At 44.4% G+C, this 19,277-nt stretch overlaps 1 protein-coding gene across 3 annotated transcripts; it reads left to right on the top strand.

The window, feature by feature from the left end:
* The first annotated feature begins 5,115 nt into the window (after positions 1-5,115).
* Positions 5,116-18,725, top strand: LOC144169540 (uncharacterized). 3 transcript variants are annotated; one of them, XM_077698758.1, is made up of 9 exons: positions 5,116-5,352; positions 5,448-5,525; positions 5,603-5,653; positions 5,747-5,801; positions 5,865-5,954; positions 6,038-6,092; positions 10,078-10,144; positions 11,874-11,991; positions 17,744-17,765. In XM_077698758.1, coding segments are annotated over exons 1-9 (606 nt in total). In that variant the 5' UTR covers positions 5,116-5,261; the 3' UTR covers positions 17,745-17,765. The 3 variants fall into 3 exon arrangements, with proteins under 3 accessions (XP_077554884.1, XP_077554883.1, XP_077554882.1); XM_077698757.1 differs by lacking the exon at positions 17,744-17,765 and adding an exon at positions 18,369-18,725 and having other exon boundaries at positions 5,118-5,352; positions 5,606-5,653; XM_077698756.1 differs by lacking the exon at positions 17,744-17,765 and adding an exon at positions 18,369-18,725 and having other exon boundaries at positions 5,118-5,352.
* The last annotated feature ends 552 nt before the right edge of the window (positions 18,726-19,277 follow it).

Below are 19,277 nucleotides of genomic sequence, written 5' to 3'. Positions count from 1 at the left end.
AAATGGTTGACGGCTCAAAAAAATGAAAAACTGGTCAGAGGATGCTCAGACTGACACCAAATTTCCCAAAGAAGCTCCTAGAAAATATTTGTAATTGAATTTAACAGAAAATAATTAAATTTGGGTCTTGGCTGGAATCGAACCAGGGGCCTCCGGAATGCAAAATGAGCTCAAGCACACATCTGCGACACCACCACAGCTCGATTACTCTGGTTGACTAGGTTGACCTAGTGAATGTGTTATGGCCTTTTATTTAGAAACATGTTTTACAGAGATGAATTGAGGCCATACTGACCATACAGATTACTAAGTGGCAATCGGGCTACTAGCAAAGTACATTTCCGCAAGAGGTCCTCTTTGCTTGGGTGTTGAAAACGTGTAACATATAAAAGAAATGATGCGGAGAGAAAAAGATAAAGGGTGAAATGGTTGAGGAGGAGGAGGAGGAATACTTTCATTGGAAGGGATGGCTGTAGGCCCATTGGAGAGAGGGGTGGTGGAGGGGGAATGGGGATCTGTGGTGGTTGACGACAATAAGCTGGATATGTGGCCCCGAGGATGTAGGCATACGCATTCATGTTTCAGCCTAAGCTATACTCTCAAATTAAATGCATTGGCAATCAATACCTCTAAAACTAAGGCCGTGCTTTTCAGAACGAAAAATCGAATCGTCAATATTAGTGACTCCCTTCATATTGGGAATTCTGCCATTGAAATAGCCTCTACGTTAAAAAGCTTTAGAGTCATATTTGAAGAACACATGACATGGAATGAGCACGTTGAAAGTATTATAATACTTTATTATTATAACCACACGTGAAAATATAACTACGTGTGAAATCTTGTTACTATAATAACAAGATTTCGCATGTTGTTGGCATTCTAAGAAGGCTTCAAACTTTTCTACCGACCAAAATAAAACTTATGATATACAGCACACTTTTTCTTTCACAGATTAGCTACTGCCACCTGATTTGGGGAAACACCACTCTTTCAAACATCAACAGCGTACTCCTATTACAGAAAAAAAGCTGTGCACGCCATCTCTAACGCACCCTTCAATGCCCACGCGGAACCACTTTTTGCAAAACATGGCATTCTTAAAGTTGGATTTCTTTACAATAATATTTTACTTAATCGTTATTATGCAAGGTAAAAGAAGAGGACCAACTGTATCGCACAGCTATCTAACCTCTCAATGTTTTTTCTCGTACTCCTTTTTTTTTTTTTTTTTCTCTAAAATAAACCGGGTCACAGCCTAATTATTACTGGCAGCTTCTTGGCCAATCCCCCGCGTGGGTACGCGCCGTATCATAGGGAACCAACCAACCAACCAACTAACCCCGAATAACACCAACTATCACACGCGCCATAAAGAGCCCTGGAAAACACCTTGAGTGCGCAGAAATTACGTAGTTCAAACTGGTTCAAATGCTCGCGCACACACTGCCAAATTACGTAGTTCAAACTGGTTCAAATGCTCGCACACACATTGCCATTTCTACTAAATTCATCACTCTTTTAACTTCAGCTTGTGTTTCATTATTTTTTTTTAGTATACTCATGTGTCAGCCTTTCGCTTTAAAACAGCTTTTTTTACTGTATCAATTGTAACAACATGTAAGATTGTAAAAAGGATGAAAGATCATACCGATTATTTTGTTGCATAAATTATGGCTGCTCTTTATTGTTGCTGTTTTTTTTATGTTTCTTTTTCTTCCTTTTGTGTTCTTTTCCTCTTCTTTTATTATTACCACTGTATAATGATGTACCCTCGTCCCCACTGCTGCATAGTCAACTTCGGTTGACTTTATAGGATTGTTAGTTTTCTGAGGGGGTACGGACCCAGTCAAGCCGACCATGTGAAGGCTTTTTGTCTGTCCTCCCAAAATCTAGGAGAACAATTTAGAATAAAAATTATTTGATTTGATTTCCATGTGCTTCTCAGAACAGAATATTGACCGGTGACTTGCAGCTGTAGATTCCATCGTCTGAAAGTTTCAGGTGTATAGCTGGCAATGGTGATTATGAAGGCTTCGACAAATGAGGGGAGTTCGGGAAGAGACATAAGCTAGCTGGGTGGGGTAACACTTTTTGAGGTGGGCTTTCCTGTATTTTTTGTGTGATTTGAATTGCATGCGAGGAAGAGGCCGCATGGTGCGTGGCCGGCGAGGGGAAAGGAGCGGCGATTTGTCAACTTTAAACGCTCCTATGCAGCCGTGTGAGCTGCCTGATTCCCCCGGTGAGGGGTCCTTATGACCGGGCAACCTCTCAATCCGAATGTCAGAATTGCTGTGACTCAAGGTGGCCATCTGATGAAGGATTTCCTGAGCAAGCTGGTTAGTGGAGGTCGGGCTTCTGACAGTTAGGAGAGCTTCGAAACAATCAGTAAGATTATGAATACTGGGTGGGACGGTAAATGTAAAATTAAGCATGAGGAAGTCAGTGGTGCGTATGGTGGCATTAAGTTCGGCTTTGAAATAAGCAGCATGTGGTGTGTGGAGGGTGTGAAAGCTATGTCCTTTACCCTTCGTGCCTCCTTTTGGTTGCAATGAATCGGAGCATACCTGCATTCGCAGAGTTCCAGGCAAGGAAGACATTTAACGGGAATGTAGTTTGCTTCTGTAATGGTAAACGTTAATGCAAAGGTTTTCTGTAAAGGTTATGCATGCACTAGGTCAACTATTCCACCTATTTGCATTAACCTTTAGTTACGAAAGAAGCAAACTACGTTGCTGTAGTAGAAGTAGTAGTAAACTTTATTTTGTGAAAGGGGGTGAGGGAAAAGGGGGAGAGATCAAGGGTGGGATCCATATTCCAGGACCCCAGAAGCTATTTGGCCATCCCTGGCCCTACTAAGCAGCGGAAGCTGCTGTGCAGGGTCCGAGCTGGACAGGGCTTCCTCCCAGGACTTTAATGAGGTTTGGTGGCTATTTTTGTCCCAAGTAATTGGGCAATTCCAAACTGTATACAAAAAATCGGCCTTCTGCTGTAGATGTCCTCTTTGTCTGGCGCTATGTGAACGCAGGTATGTGCCAAGTATTGTAACCGAGAGAAAGAAAGAAAAAAAGAGTAGAAGGGAAATAATGATGATGATAGTTATGAGAACACGTGCCGTACAGGCGGCGCTGCGCTGACCGACCCTGGACCGACCAACCAGCTATCTGCGTTTCTGGCCTTTTTAGCATATCCCAGCGATCCTGGGCAGCAATTTTGTTATTTCTTCATAGGTGTACAGGGCCTAAGATATCGCAGGCGTTAAAAGACGGCCGTACTACCGAGCTGCACTTTCTGCTCCTGGGAAGCAAACAGCGATAAGCGAAAACGCCCGTGTGCACGAGATTTCGGTGCACGATACAGATCTCCCCAGGTGTTCAAAATTGATCCGGAGCCCTCCACTACAACGACGAGCCTTATCGCCTGCGTTGCGTCGGCGCGTAAAACTGGTAAAACCCTACAATCAATCAATGGGAAGCGAATTTTGACGCTTTTGTTTGCGTCGGCGGAGCATATAGAATTAATCACGGAGTTCGTATACTGCTAGACTCTCATTCCTCTCGACACAACAAAATACGACCTTTTGGTTTTCCACTTTCTACCATGACTGCACAAATTGCCGGCATTTCGCCCATGTTTTTTTGCGTAAGCACGACGTAAGCAATCAGTGACGTGCTGCACCTATAGCTATGACGACATGCAGTGTAATTTGACGAGTCACTCATAACGATCGCTACCAAGGTATCAAATATTGTGCAAGAAAGATATAAAAACACTTGGCATGTACTATAAAAATTAAGACGGTAGCTGAGGCTGACAAGAAAAAACACATTTCTGGAGGTCAGACTTGACGCCAACACCACAAGGCGATCGAGTAACGTTGATCCAAAAGCGAGCGAAAGGCGGATGTCGAGCTAAAGAACATCACACAATTTTTTTACCGTATCTATTTATTTCTTTCAATCGCTTTTATTAACATAGCTGGGCTCTCTGCTTCAATGCAAGCTTTGTTGCGTTATCACCTTCCCTGCCGCCACCGCCGCCACGCCATCGTCTGCTGCTATGTTACAAGTTTATGGCGTGATCACAGAAAAAGACGGCCGCGACTATCGCTTCTATGACACATAAGAGCAGCGAAGCGCTACGCCTGATAACCGCGGAGCACACCGATGTCACCGATTCACTCATTCGTCAAGCTCGACTGCAATCAGCGCTGTAATGAACTAAATAGTCACTTTTCATTGTTATTTTTCTCTTGAGTTCGATCATGTGACCCAACAGCTTACTAGGAGAAGTATGGACAAATGTCATGCATTGGGTTCTCTTTGTCATGGAGAGGCTTGTACTGCCCTCTTATGCTGCGGTTACGCCAAACAAATATTTTTTATTTCATTGCCAAACATAAAAGCAAAATACTGCATGTTATTTGTATGTCGCATGATCGATGACTTGGAAGCAGTTGAAACTATAATTTGTTTCGGTAGGAAACATGCTTTAAACAGCGCGCATGCGAAACTGCGCCTGCTGCAAATTGCCGCACATTTCGCGGCGCCGTAAGCCGGGGCAATATTGTGCCCTATTTTGCTTGTATTTTGCGACAAAAACAACCGCCATTTTCATGCTGTTACGTAGCATTACGTCACTTTTACGCAGGCTGAAGTTGCCAATGCATGACGTAATCGTTCCCGCCAACTGTTTAAATTACGTCACGCCTTCTCAGCCAATCACAGAGGGAGTGTGTATTACAAGCAGTATTGTTGTTGAATAGCAAAGACAGGCTTACGTTGTCATGTCCGCCGCATTTTGTCTGGTTTTTCATTGCCGGCCAAGAATTATGCGCCTTTAGTAACGAGAAATAAGGCAAACTTTAGAACTAGTGTCCGTTGACGACATGAAACGTCAAAATGACGACACCACACACAACCGCTTTGTCAGCCGGAAGCACGTGTCCAAAATTGAAAGCCAATCAGAAAAGACTTCCGGAAAATTGCCTAAATTGCCGGCAATTTGTGCAGTCGAGAATAGGGCCCATGTTTTCAGCATAGAGTTAATAGCAACGCGCGAAAAAGCAAAGCCACAATCGTCATCAGCATCGTCACGCTGACGCATGCGCTGACGCTACACGCAACTGACGCTTTGAGCTGCCGAGTTGCCTGCTGGGAGTGCATAAAATGAAGGAAGGGGCAGCAGACGACAGATAGTGTTCAAAGGTTGAGGGGTGTCCGGTGGTGCTAGTTTTGGAGAATGTTATTGGCTTTTATTTAATGAAAATTACAATGAGTGCTGACGAAGGTCGAGTAACGAGAACTGCCACGTCTTCTCGTATTGTGAGCGCACTTGAAGAGACCGAAAGAGGTGAGTTTCTCGAGGTACAAATAACGACACGCCTTGTGAGCTTTCTTTGTTACACTTTGCATTGTTAATTGTGCGTTATGTTGGCATGTTCGTAGAAACTGCCACCCTGGCCCAAGATGTACGCACGCCAGCAACGCGTCGTTCGGGGGCACTGTCAGATGAAGTTTTGAAGGGTGGGCGTCCATTATTGTATTTTTGCTGGCGGCCAGAGTTTCTGAATTTGTTGTAATCGGTCTCGTTTTCCGTTTAGCAGCCGAGAATGAGATGCATGATGAGATGGCACGACATGACAGCGCAGTGGGTAAGTGTATCGTTATTTGTGATTTAGTTTTTTTCAGGGTAAACACCCGTTCAGTTCCACAGTAACAGAGCATTTGATTTCTTTCTAATATAGATCAGCTGGCTCTCTTGAAAACCAGGACGAACGAACTGCAAATCCATTGTGAACAGTGAGTTAAACGCAGTGTAATTTATTACAGAGCTCAGTGTTAACGTGCCCATTACCGTTGCAGATTCACCAAAACGAACGAGGAGGTTTCGAGCAGAATAATGGATCTGAAGGCTAGACTTGTCCAGGAAAAATCGGATAAACTCGAAAGCATGTAAGGTTTTCCTTATATAATTTAGTCTTATAACTACCCCTTACTTAAGCCTGGTATACTAACCAACATTGCATTTTTTGCAGGAAGAGCCAATACCGTAACATCTGCAATTTGCACGACTTGCTGATGGATGAATGGGTGAGCAAATCGGTCAGCACATATAACATTAGTGGGGCTTTCAATTTCATTTTACTCGATTGTTTGGGGGAGCTGTCAGGAAACACACCCAGGCTGAAAGTTGAGAAGAAAACCTAGCTGATCACACCATTGCAAGGCTATGATGGTCAGCTTTGTTGAAGCTTCTTTGGCATTCTTTAAAAGCCTGGCCCCCTGTGAACGATGAAGTTCTTGCATTTTGTTTTCATTGCAATAAAACCCGTTTGATGCCTAGGTTTCTTGCAGTGGGCATAAAATCTTGATACAGAGTTGCCAATTCTTACATAGCACTAAGGCACAACCGAGTGTTAGGGGATAAACATTGTATTAAAATGAGCGAGTTTGGTGGTCAGGGGCCCCACCGTGTGAGGGATGCCCTTAATCAAGCCTAACCACAGCCAAAAACTTGCAAAGGTGTGACAAACGATGCCCGATGGTGGCTGCGAGGCTGCACTAGAAATTTATGGTAAGGAGGCTGCTGGTTGTAGATGGCATGGCATGTACTCTCGTGGGCAGCAGCCTGGGATTCATTGTTTCGGGGAGGTCAGCACGGCCGGTGCACAGATGAGGTGAATGTCGGTATCGTTGGGGTGAGCTTGAAGGATGCAGAGGCTGTGGGGATGAGGCAGCCCTGAAGATATCAGGGGCAGGCCTCTTACGAGCCAGCGAGGTAGCCTTGGGCTGCACTGGATGCTAGCGCAATGGCTGCTTCTTCAGCTGCTGTGGCGATGGCCAATCACTGCAATGTCATCGGTTGGCGGGTTACTGGGCGGTGCCCATGCACTCAGTGGTAGACTTACGGCACGTAGTTGATGCAACTCAGCTGCATGTGTGGCTCGGTGAACGTTGTTGTATTGTGGGAGGGGGATAGGCGCCGCCGTGACTGGGTGCCAGTTGTGAGGAGGTATGCCAACCAGAAATTTGTCTCGTCGACAAGTGGCATAGCATTGGAGAGTGCAGCGCCTTGTATGAGCAAGCTAAAGGGGCCATGAAGACAAAATACAAGCTTTGTTGTCAGAAAGACTGCCTTTTTGTCCTGATAACAATTTTAGCCTCGGAGAGCTAATGGAGATAATAACGACAACGCGTGAAGAGTGGTGACTCCTTAGCCACTTTCCGGCAACTTTTCTATGACGTCACAAAACCTTGTTTGTGCAATTGGTGGCTACAGACCTGAACCATTGCCAAGAAACATAACTGTATGCTTGTAGTGGGGCCTCCAGTACATTTTATCGCATCACTTGAATGCTGATGTCTTTTTACTCTTTCGTCTTTCTATAGTCTTTTTACTGCTGTCCCCTATGACATCGCTCCTGCCCACAACATGTCACTGTAGCGTGAAATGTGAAAGATTTTGAATACTTTCCGTGTTTCTTGTTGTTCGAAAATGTCTTTTGTGGCTGGAATGAAGCGGAGTACAGTTCTTCTAAATTCAACAAAGTTGTGTTTTGTCTTCATGGCCCCTTTAATGGTGCCGTTGCTGGGCAGGTTTCTGGGCTTCGTGAAGTTTCTTCTAGGTATAGTGGATCCCCAATTAGGGGGGTTTGTGGGTGGAGAAGGGAGCATGGTCATTTAAGCTTGGGGCATTGAGCTTGTCTCACTCCACAGACTTATTGGCCCGTTACGGTGTCCCCTACACGAGACAGCTGGTGTGTAGTGCTTGGGTGATGCAAATTGTATTGTTTCCCTGTTGGCTGAACCAATGATGGGCAATGTGGACTGGTTAAGGGTGTTGTGTTCGGTGAAAGTGTTAGCGCCGCTACCATTCTAGTGCACAGCACTTCAGCGCTCGCTCCTGTGGTTTCACGGTGCTGCCGTCCCCCATTGTAACCGAGCGAACGAAGGGGACACCGAAGACGAATGAGCTGGAAAACAAAAGAGGAAAGTGTGAGGGGGAGAACAGTATGCTGAGACGGCATGAGACATTCTCTCCGGTGGCGATGTGCTAAGAGCTGACCAATAGGACGAAGAGGCCGCCGAAGATAGTGAGCAGGAGAGTGGAGGGTGAAAGTATGGCGAAAGGTGCAACACATGGTCCCTCGCGGCGATAAGCTACGAAGCAACAGAGAGTTTAAGCGTAGCGGCTAGCATACGCTACGCTAGTGTCGGCAGGTAGCGGGACCAGACTGTGCATGCGCGCGTAGGACCGGCCAGGAGGGGCCACCCCTTGCCGAAACGAATGCGCAGGCTCAGCGAGGCGGGTCGCTCGACTCCGCAGAACGAATGCGCACCTGCCCACTTGGGTCGCGCTAGCTGCTATGGTAGAACTCTCTAACGCTAGAGTATATCGCAAACCTTTATGCGTTTGCTAAGGCGGCGATCACTTCATGAGATGCAGCAGGCATGCACTGTCACCCAGGACGTTGCGGTTCACCCTGCACACAAATTTCGGTCGAGGGAGTATCTTAACCATCAAAAATTTGGGCGGATGTGGAGTTTGCTTATTCTTAGTGAGGGTACTGAGTGGTGGTCAATGAGGTAAGTATCTGGGATAGGGTTAGTGTTTCTTGTATGCATAAGCCCATACCAAAGGTTGCAAGATAAGCTAGGACTTGAGAAGTTGGAATGTGCAGTGTAACTATTGCAACTTGTTCAGAGCAAATAAGCAGCTGTGCCACACTTGAGCACTCTTGTTGTGCTGGGTTCACACACATTTTGTCTAGAAACTTGGAGCACTGGGCTTTCCATGGCTCTCAGTGCCAGGATTTCTTTTATTCGCCGCTGTGGCTAAGGCATTGGGCTGCTGAGTCCGAGCACACAGGTGCGATCCTAGCTGTGGTGCCTGCTTTTTAGATAAAGGCGAAAAGGGAAAACGCCTGTGTGCCGAGGTATCAGTGCATGTGGAAGATCCCCAGATGGTCAAAAAATCAATCCTGTGCCCTCCACCATGGCGTGCCTCTTGTCCAGTTATGACGTCGGCATGTTAAGCCTCCAAATGTTTGTTTTTGAGATTCATACGCACATTTTATAGAATTAATTCAGTACCAGTCTTTACGTAAACTAAAGTGCATAAATGGTTTCAATAAACATTACATATCAACTGTAAATGTGGCCTTATTTACAAAATAGCATTTTTTAATTGAAAACTTTTAAATATCAATGATAAGGTCTTGTTACTATCTTTTTTTTTTTTTTGCCTGAAGTACCATCTGTAAGGTCTTTGCCATCACAGCTGATCTCCCTAGTGAGAATACATTTGAAACTAGCTGTCTCTAAGCTAATGCTTAGGTGCAGGGGACATGGTACGTAGAACTGGTGCTACTGAGTGTAAACCTGAAATGTGGCAGGGCAACAGAGCAAGTTGTGTTGGATTATTATTATGTTATTATATTATTTATCATTATTATTATAATATTAATAATATAATAATAATGTTATTATTACGTTATAGGTCAAAGTTATTACGTTGATCTGCATAATGTTAACTGATCAATTTCTTTGTTAGTTCACGTATTTGTAAGCTTGTGAGTACAGGAACAGTGATGACTTGCATGGTTTGATAAAGGCAAATAAGCTTTGAAGCCCTCCTATTTAATCGAAGCTAAATGCCAACCACTGCCCAATAGAGCTACATGACCACCCCATTTTGTCTTCAGCCAATATTAGAAAGACCGGTAGCGCTGCCTGTGCATCCTTTTCTTTATTGCTACCAGTTCACTTCCAATCGATTTCAAGTCACTGGGGAAATGTAGTAGTTCCCAAATCATTGCAACTCTGACTTAAACCCAGCAGGTTGCTGAATATATACTTACTTGATGAGGTCTTATATTATGTTTAGTTGTACATCTAGTGTTGTGTGTAATGCACTCTTTACCTTCAGTCCAGCGAGTAGTGTTTTGGACTAATGCTAGGCTTTGTGTTTGACCTGTGTAAAGGTTTGAGCATAGTTATCTAGGTGTACTTGCTTTGGCTCAAGCCATCTCTCGCACACGTATACATAACGTGCCTTTTGTCTTGTTGGCCTTAGAGTCCAGCGACCCTGGAACGCTTGGCTGCAGTCCTGAGGATGAAACAGCCAAAGATGGAAGAGCATTGTAAGTAAACAAATTGTTGTAGTTGTCTTTGCTTTTTCACTTCCGAAAAGGTGCACTGAAAAGTGGAATGCCGCAGCAGTGAGCCGTGAGCTACCGGTCTGTGGCAGGGCTGTTTGTTTCCGTACTGTTTTTCTGTTTGTGTGGGTGAAGACTAAACCTGCACGTTTATAGTGCTGTTCTAGTTGGGTCAGCTTCGACCAGAAATTGTGCTGCTTGGTTATGTAGTGAATGCTAATAACTCTTGTCGTGACCAGAGGGAGAATTGTGTGTTTGGGCTGCCTTTTAATTGCGGGTATTTTCGTATGCTGACATCATTGTCTTTGTCAGATTCTTTACTGTTGTGCTACATCAACCAGAAATAGTAGCTTCTGTGTGACCACAGTAAAACAGTTGATCACCACGTAGGTTTGTTTGTGATACGTGTAACTGTTACTGCATCAAGCTAATACAAAGTAAGGAGAGGCAAAAAATTCTTAGTGCGCTTTTGTTTGTATCATTAGTGTTATTATTCTTTTGCGTGACATCCAATTCTGTGAAGTTGCATTTGTTGCGCACAAGAGCAGTGACAAAGTTTCCACTTCAATCTGTTGCATGCTGAGTCAGTAACTTAAAATCAGTGCACTTATGTGTCTAGGATTCGGCATGTTCAACTGCATTTGATTTCTGAAAGCAGCTGGCACCACTGAGATGGGTAAAGCTTGGAGGTGTATGGACGTTTGGCAGTATCCTTTAATTGCTAGTAATATTATAGAAATATATCTGCGTCTTTTTGTGTTTTTCAGCTGTGTGTACTTCGACATATGTTTCCGTAAGACACTGGCTGGTGTGCCAAATTGTTGTCTTTTGCTTGTCAGCATCATGAAGCCAAAGAAAACAAGGCTTCCATTACATTAACAATGCATTGTTAATAATACTATTGCATTTTGTAAACAATGCGTTTTGTTAACAATACTATTGATAAACGGTGACACTGTTGCTCGCACGTATGCGGCACAGCCCGCCTGTAACAAACTTGACGGCACAGTGGGGCTCCTGGGTCTCCGATAAGTGTGCCTTTATTGCCAAAGTTACGCATACTTCGGCAGTTGCATGAATAGGCTGGTGATAGTGATAAGCGGGTTCAACGTGATCATTGGTGGGAGGAGGTGGTTAATTTTCTTAAAATTTGTGTTCTCAGAAAATTTGTTTGCCTGAAGTGAAAAAAAGTGTGTGTAAGTGTAGAGGCAGTTATATTTAGTAAAAAAAAATTGTGATATGAACTTTGTAAAAGCTGTTCGTCAAAGCTAAACCTATTCATTGCTCGTAACCTCCAAAGTGCACCCTTGCAAACTGCTTGCAGAAGGTCCGATAAACATATCTTCTGTGTTCTTTTTTGTTTACGACTCATTTTTCAATACTACTAATCTGTGCTCTTCTGTTGTCTATGACGTGTACGTTTTAAATCCGTCGCTGACTTTTTACACTGGCTATTTGTGAAGGGACAAACACTTTTTGTGAGGAAGGGAAGTTATTAGAAATAATATACCCCTGAAAACTAAGCACCTATAATTAGCCTTTCCAGCACTCTCACCCGCACAAAAAGAAAGTAAGACTGCGTATGGTCCGCATCGCTTTTCAAATGTTCCACCCACTTGCACTGTCCTGCAGTTGGCCCATAGCTCGCAGCCTGTGTTGATGGTGCGGGTGAGGTGGCTTGTGCGTCCACGCATGTTCCTTGTGGTTTTTGCAGCAAGATACCTGGATGCTCTTATTGAGGGCAAGAGGGCTGAACTTCACCAGGCCCAGCGGGAGGCTGTCGCTTCAGCAGAGGCCAATGACGTGGGGCCCGAAGCGAGGCAGGCAAGCTGGTGAGTAACAGACGCTGAGTCAAGTTTCAGCTTATGTTCCCTGGTCATGAATGGTGCGAGGCAAGCTGAAAGGACCTTAAAACACATTTGGGGGGGGGAGAAAAATTGATAACATCCCTGGTGTGTCGTAGCATATCTACAAAGCACGGCGTTCTGAGGAGGAAAAACAGGTCTTGCTTGTGCAGCATGTCATCGGGCACGGCAATGACTGTGGTGAGGTGCTCGATATCAAAAGGAAACGAAAAAGAAAAGGCCCAATGGAGTCGCTACATTCCAACCAACGAGGCACATAATCACCATCATTGCGGATAGTGAAGCAGTGACTGAAGCAAGGCAAGAAGACGAGGAGGAAGAAGTCGGCTCTGAAGAAGGACTGCCTGGTGGGGTCGGATGTTGGAGGCGAGTCCGAGGGTTCCTGAAGCCTGTCGTCAGGACGGCAAGGACCTAGGTGCTCTGCGACCATCGCTATAGGATGTCCACATACCGCGTCCCCACTGGCAGTGCCACTGCACCTCTATCCTTTTCTGTCAGACCCGTGTTGCAATTTATTACCCCTGGCTTCAACTACTGCGCCACGAGATTTCCTGAACCTGAACATCATCAAAAAGTGGGTCACGACAGATGGCATTGACGTGCCCTCTGTTGTGAGTCGGCACTTCCGAAAATGTTTGGCGGTTCACCACTAGCACTTTAGCACGAATAGGTGTTTCTAGTATTTTTTCTTGAGCCTCTTCACCGACTTCGAAACTAACGGAAAAACTCTGTTACCCACTGATCAGATACCTGTGTGACATATTTTTGAAAACTTGTCCCGAGCTAAAAAAATTGTGAATTGCAGGCTTTCGTATTTCTTTTGGTTTTTCTTTTTTTAATCACTAGAAGCAGCCAGCTGTATGTATTGATGGCCTAGCTAGTTATTTTGCACAAAGGCGCCATCTATTGGGATGGACGAGAGGTAGAATGCTGGCTTTATGTTGTGGAGGTCAGCAGTTCGATCATCGCCAGGCGAGTCTTTTCTTTGCTTTTATTTTTTAAGCTGTTGTTGGCGTTTATGGAAACCGGAAACGAATGTTTTGACAGAAGAAACGCCCCTGACTCGGGCAGAATCGTCAAACGTTCAACGGCAGCAGCAAGCTCCATTATTTATTTATTGATAGATACTGTCAATCCCTTCTGGGATTTTTACGGGAGCAGGCATAGTCAAAGAACACATGTCAAAGAGTTTTTTTTTTTTCACAATAGTTAACGAAGAAGTATAACAAAGGTTAACACGAAGTACAGAGCTTGCAGTAGCACAGAAATTATACAATAGAGGCAAGAAAGGTAAACGGCGAATAAAAGATAGCGCTTGCTCAAAAGGTATCGAAATCACACACATCGACGCACATAAATAGCGCAACATGGAAAACCTGTTATCGAGAAAGGACAGCAATTTCAGCAAGATAACTGAATTTGTCTACTGTTGTTTGAGTGATGGAGTGATCAAATAAATTCCACTCTCTGGTGGCGCGGGGAAAGAAAGAAAAGTAGAACGTGTCGTTGTTGCAATCATATTCTTCAAGCGTGTGTGAATGTTTGTATCGCATAGGACGGGTTTTGTTGGTATGAATGTAGGTATCTGAGTTTATCTTTAACGAATTGTGAAAGAGTAAATACAAAAGCTTCAAGCGGTTCACTTTGGCACGCTTTTCCAGTTCACGAAGGCCCGCACGCTGTAATATTTCAGTTGGAGAGTCACTACACCTGTACCAGTTAAAGATAAAGCGCACAGCCTTACGTTGAACGCTTTCCAGTAAAACAATTTTAGCCTTCGAAGCCGGGAACCAGGCAGCACTAGCGTACTCCAGAACTGGGCATATGAAAGTACTAGTATACGCGAAAAGCTTTGTTTCGTATGTGGCTTCTTTCAAAGTACGCGTCAAAAAGAAAAGCTTGTTGTAGGCTTTAGATGTAACATGCTTCACATGTGCATTCCAGCTAAGATTAGACGAAATTATTACTCCTAAGTATTTATATTCATCAACTGATTTAAGAACCAAATTGTTAATTTGATAGGAAAAATTTAATTTTACTCTCTTGTGCGTCACGGTCATAGAAACGGTTTTTTTTCAATGTTTGTTTGCATTTGCCAGTCTCTGCACCATCGAGCTACTTTATTAACGGCGTTGTTGAGGTTCAGCTGATCATTTGTTTCTAATTTCCTGATAAAGAATGCACTCATCTGCGAATAACTGGATCTTTACATCAACATTATCTGTTATATCATTAATAAATATTAAAAACAATAACGGAGCCAGAACACTGCCCTGAGGCACGTCAGAACTAACTTTTACCATTTCAAACGCATAGTCGCCATACTGGACATATTGGTACCGGTCAGATAGGTAATTATGGATCCAGCGAATAAGGGGACCGTCACCGAAAACACTGGTTAGTTTGGAGATGATTTTTACATGTGGCACGCAATAAAACGCCTTGGACAAGTCTAGGAAAAATAACATCAGTTTGTGATTGTTCATTTACGGCTCTTGCAAGATCATGTAGTTTCAATGAGCTGGGTGGTAGTCGATAGTCCCCGTCTAAAACCATGCTGGTTCGGATAGGCTATTTGTTTCAACAGCTTCAGTGAGGAATTTTAGTATGATATGCTCAAGGATTTTCAAACCTGATGAAGTAAGGGAGATAGGCCTGTAATTTGATGGGCATGAGGCATCCCCTGATTTGTGTATTGCGATTATTCTAACTATTTTCCGTTCCTTAGGGATGGAACCTTCCCGGAATGATTTTGCATAGAGAAGGTGAAGATATTTACTAATCGGCTCTGTGTACCTTTTTACAAAACTGTTAGGAATTTCGTCTGGACCAGTACTTTTCTTCTCATGCAAATTCAGTAATAAGGATAGAACACCAGATTCAACAATCGATAGCGTCCCCAACAAGTAATGATCACGCGCTATTGAAGAGGGCTTAGTTTGACCATTATCGAGGGTGAAAACACTTCGAAAGTAATCGCTAAACTTGTTTGCTTTTTGCTTTGCGTCTAAGTCAGACGGCTGCGAATTACGATTTTGCGTACTGCGCATGTACTGGTAAAATGTTTCGGGAGCAGTCTTGATAAAACTATGCAACGTGATGCTAGAAAAGTGTTTCTTAGTGTCACAAATTTTGCGTTTTAAAGACAACATCATGGAATGTCATTGTGCCCGGTAATCGGAACTGAAACTAGACTTCTTGGTTTTTCTTAGTCGCTTGGTTCTGTGTTTGATATGTATTATTTCTCGAGTAATCCATGGTCTCTTTTTTTGTGTGTTTTTTACTATGGTGGGGACAAAGTTTTTGATGGAGTGAACAACGTGATTCTTAAATTATAGCCACACGTCATCAATGCTGGACCGTTCATCCTCCCGGAGTTCGTAGTAATCAGGAAATTCGTGCACCAGATAAGTCATTATAGCATTGTCATCTGCTTTTTGGAATGCAAGCACGTGGCGTTCATGGGCTTGTGGGTGAACAACAAATGCAGTCGGCAATGTACAAAGAACAGCCATATGATCAGATATGCCATCGAAAATTTCCACGTCTATTTTGTTGGATAGGAAATGGTCGCTAACAAAAACAAGGTCCAGAATTGAACTGGACGCTCCGTCGGTTCTTCAACAACTGGCCCGAGATTAAACGAAAACATTATGTCAAATAACATGTTTTCTGAGGCATCCAACGCAGTGACAGAGTTCCAGTTTATTCCAGGAAAGTTGAAGTCCCCTGACATGATTATTTTGCTACCTAGCATATGCATGTGCATGTAGTCGAATAATGGAGCCAGATAACCAGTATCAGCGTTAGGGGGTGTGTGGATGGCACCAACAAAGAGAGCACACCTTGCACCATACGGCCTCTACATTTGGCACGTTGCCCATAACAGAGTAATTGATGCCTTGCTTTAAAAATAATTGCCACGCCCCCTCCCCTACAGCTGTCTTTGCGCACAATCCTGTAGTTAGGTGGTACGACTTCTTGATCATATATGCTCGGATAGAGCCAGGTTTCGGTAATTGTTACATCAGGTTTGAATGACAAAAGCAGTGCTTCCAGCTGGTGCACTTTTGACCAAGCTGCGAGCGTTAAGATTGAGGAGCATTACGGGCATTGTTGCTGGCTGCTTCGCAGTTCGATGACTGTGGGTTGGCTTTCGTTTTTTTTTTTCCCAGTGAAATAAGGTCGCCTGTCTTGTCATTCAAAGCGAATAGACGGTTATTTATGCGAACTTTGTCTTGGATCAGGGACACTTTTTTATTGCGATCACGATTTTCTTTAGTTTTAGCCCACAGTTTCTTACGTGTGTCACGCACGGAGCGCAAGAAGTCTTCACTAATGGAAAAGTTAGAGCCTTTTAGTTTAGTACATTCCTTGAAAATCACGGCCTTATCCCGGCAATCCACTAGCTTTGGTATTATCGGCTGGCTCTTTGCTCCCTCTCCTGGTTTAGGGCGGCCCAAACAGTGAATTCTTTCGAATCCTGACGTTCGTACATCTAGAACATGGTTCCTCAAAGTGGGTTCCAAGGAACCTTGGGGTTCCGCAGGCCCCTCCTCAGGGTTCCGCGAGCCACTGATAAATTTTCCCTGGTTCCACAGTCGCAAAGTCTTGTATGGTGAACTTGAGGTGCGATCGATCTAAGGAACCTCCATTACTCACGCCCGAGTGTCAGTAAGCACATCTCGGCGCATAACAGAAACGCGCGAGCTGAGCAATAAATCTCGCCAGGAGCTTGTAGCCAGCCAGACTCCGAAAACTGGCCACGTGGTTAAACTATTGCACTTGAATCTCGGCCTTATATCACCCCCATGCGCATTTCTCCTGTTTGGAGATAGGTGCCGCTAGCGTACGCATTCGCGTAAAGTCGACCGGAAAAAAAACGATACCCTTGCTTGCTTTTGAATTTATTGCACGTTAATGTAGCATGAACGGAATGAAAAATGGCGGGAGGGAAGGAGGGGGTTCCTTGGCACTTAACGGGTGGGGGGGGGGGTTTGTTCCCTGGGACCAACATGCTTGAGAACCCCTGATCTAGAATATCGTTAAATATTTCCTTTGTAACTATTTCCTGCAGTAATTCTGTGGTTTCTTCTGGTTGTTCCTGCACACCGTAGATAATCAAATTCGATCGACGGCTATGGTTTCCCAAGTCGTCCACTTTCTTCGTCATCGCGGCAAGGTTTATCTCAAGCTGGGAAATTTTGGATGCATTCAGACACTTGTTTTTGTAAGAAGGTGATCTTCTCAAGCTTCTTATTAATAGCTTTGAGATTCTCATTAGCTTTGAGCTGTTGATTCTGGGCATGGAAGTTCAATTAGCCACACTGAGAGCAACCCATCGGCAGCGGCGACGTGTCGTAAAAATTGTCAAAAGAATGTTTAAAACTATATATACAATTTAACCTTATACAAATACTCGTGTTAAAAGGTTTTCAGTAAGTGAGTAAACGTTTCAGTAGTTTCAGTGACACCCGCTGCTTACCAGTTGGCTTCACAAGATTTGATTGTTAAATTCGTCCTTATTAATTACTTTCAACAGTCTTAGTTATTCTTTTGGTAGCATAAAGTTTTATAAAACGCATTAAATTACTGTTGAGCTCGGTTAAAAGCACTTGGGTGGTGCTGGCTGCAACAGATTTCTGGAGAACGCCGGTGGTCCGTAAAATTTTTTCATTGCAAAAAGGACCCGCATTTTCCATTGGTTCATCCCCCACAGAACTTTCCACTACGAAGTACCCACGCCGCTGATCGTCCCATTGAATGCCACATTTCAGGTCAGGTTCGCAGCAAATTCCTATTCTTTGAGATTTTTCATGATGCACGCGCTGTGCAACGCGCTGCAGCCAATGCAAGGTAGGAGCTGCTAAAACCCGATGGTAAGCGTTGACCAGTGCACCCCTGTGCATGGCTTCTAAGCCAACGGGAGGTTTAGGAGCCGCTTCACTGCTACAGATGCCTTCTTCTTAGCTCAGTGTCCTATTTAATGCCTTTGCATTAAAAACAAAACTTGCATTGCCATTGTCAATGTTTTCTCTGCACCAGTGCAAAGTGCACTTTGTGCGTTATTCTGTGCTTGGTCTGTTTTTGTGCCATATGCTGTCAATATTCCGAATTGGTATGCAGATGGCCTTGGCTAACTATGGGCTACCAATGATATAAAAACCAGAACGTAGACGTTGTGGCGAAGTTGCGCACATACATGCTGTGTGCACTTTGCATTGCTGGTTCACAAGTGGGTTTCTAAAACAATGTCGTGGCTCGAAGGAAAAGTTCGGGCTTGTCCCCACTCACATGCCGTACCTCTCGCTCAGTACTCTTTTTTTTTTCCCCACCTGACACAGGCAAGCCCTTCAAAAGGAAGGCGAGACAGTGGGCCGGGTGCTGGGCCTGCTTGTTCAGAAGCAGCAGCAGCTGAAGGACCAAATCGAGCGGCTGTTGAGCAAGAACTGAGCCTTGTACGGCCTCCAGGAACCGGCTGCTCCCCTCAGTATGCCAAAGAGCCTGTGATAACGGCCACCCAGTTTCATCTCCCTTTCCCCGTGTACACCTTAATTTATCTCAGTCATAGTCTTTTGACCCTCACTTACCAAAATGTTCCTCCTCCTTTTGCTGCTTGTACTCTTTTGTTTGTTAACATGCAGCGCACGCCCCAAAGGCTGCCAGGTGTCAAATAAAACATTCCAGTATCCTTGCCAAAAGCTCTGCTTCTTATTTCGCCTCGAGCTTCAACAGGGACGAAACGTCTTTTTGATTGTAACAGCTGGGGCCAGGACTTCTAGGGACGCCTGTAGTGATTCCCCAAAGAAGGCTCGCTAGGGGCACAAACTGTGGTCGCACACTATGCTGACACCAAATGCTTCGGTTTCCTTATCTCACCTTGCACTTCTGAGCCTGAGCCTATGCATTTGCTGATTGCATAGGGCAACACTGGTTTATTGTACAGGTCCGTGCAGTATTAAACAGAGCAAGGAAGTGGTGGCCGTAATGCATTGCTGTGCCACGTGTGTGGTGTGTCAGACTGGGTACAACAATTTTCAAAGGGCAGCGCGAGGCTGTATAGAGTGGCACTAGTTGCATTGCCGCTCGCAGTCATCAGCGTCGACCAAATACATTGCTGTTGAGCTGGAATAAACTGTGTACGGCGCGAACACGGTCCTTGTTGCGGGCTATAAGGTGCCACGAAGTCCTGTTCATGGGGGGCCTAGTACTGCCCCCCATCTGTCTTTTTTAACGGCACGTGTCGAAGCATC

Source organism: Haemaphysalis longicornis, unplaced genomic scaffold (genome assembly GCF_048455015.1).
Source record: "Haemaphysalis longicornis isolate Haplotype H1 unplaced genomic scaffold, Haemaphysalis longicornis Haplotype H1 scaffold_2, whole genome shotgun sequence".
NCBI lineage: Eukaryota > Metazoa > Arthropoda > Arachnida > Ixodida > Ixodidae > Haemaphysalis > Haemaphysalis longicornis.
The sequence above is the reverse complement of the archived record's forward strand: the minus strand, read 5'-3'. Positions and strand labels throughout refer to the sequence as shown.

Excerpts from the sequence above, each read along its gene's own strand:
- LOC144169540 (XM_077698756.1), top strand. The coding sequence starts at position 5,262 with ATGAAAATTACAATGAGTGCTGACGAAGGTCGAGTAACGAGAACTGCC. Across the intron at positions 6,093-10,077 it reads ACTTGCTGATGGATGAATGG|AGTCCAGCGACCCTGGAACG; the intron begins GTGAGCAAATCG and ends TGTTGGCCTTAG. Across the intron at positions 11,992-18,368 it reads GAAGCGAGGCAGGCAAGCTG|GCAAGCCCTTCAAAAGGAAG; the intron begins GTGAGTAACAGA and ends CACCTGACACAG.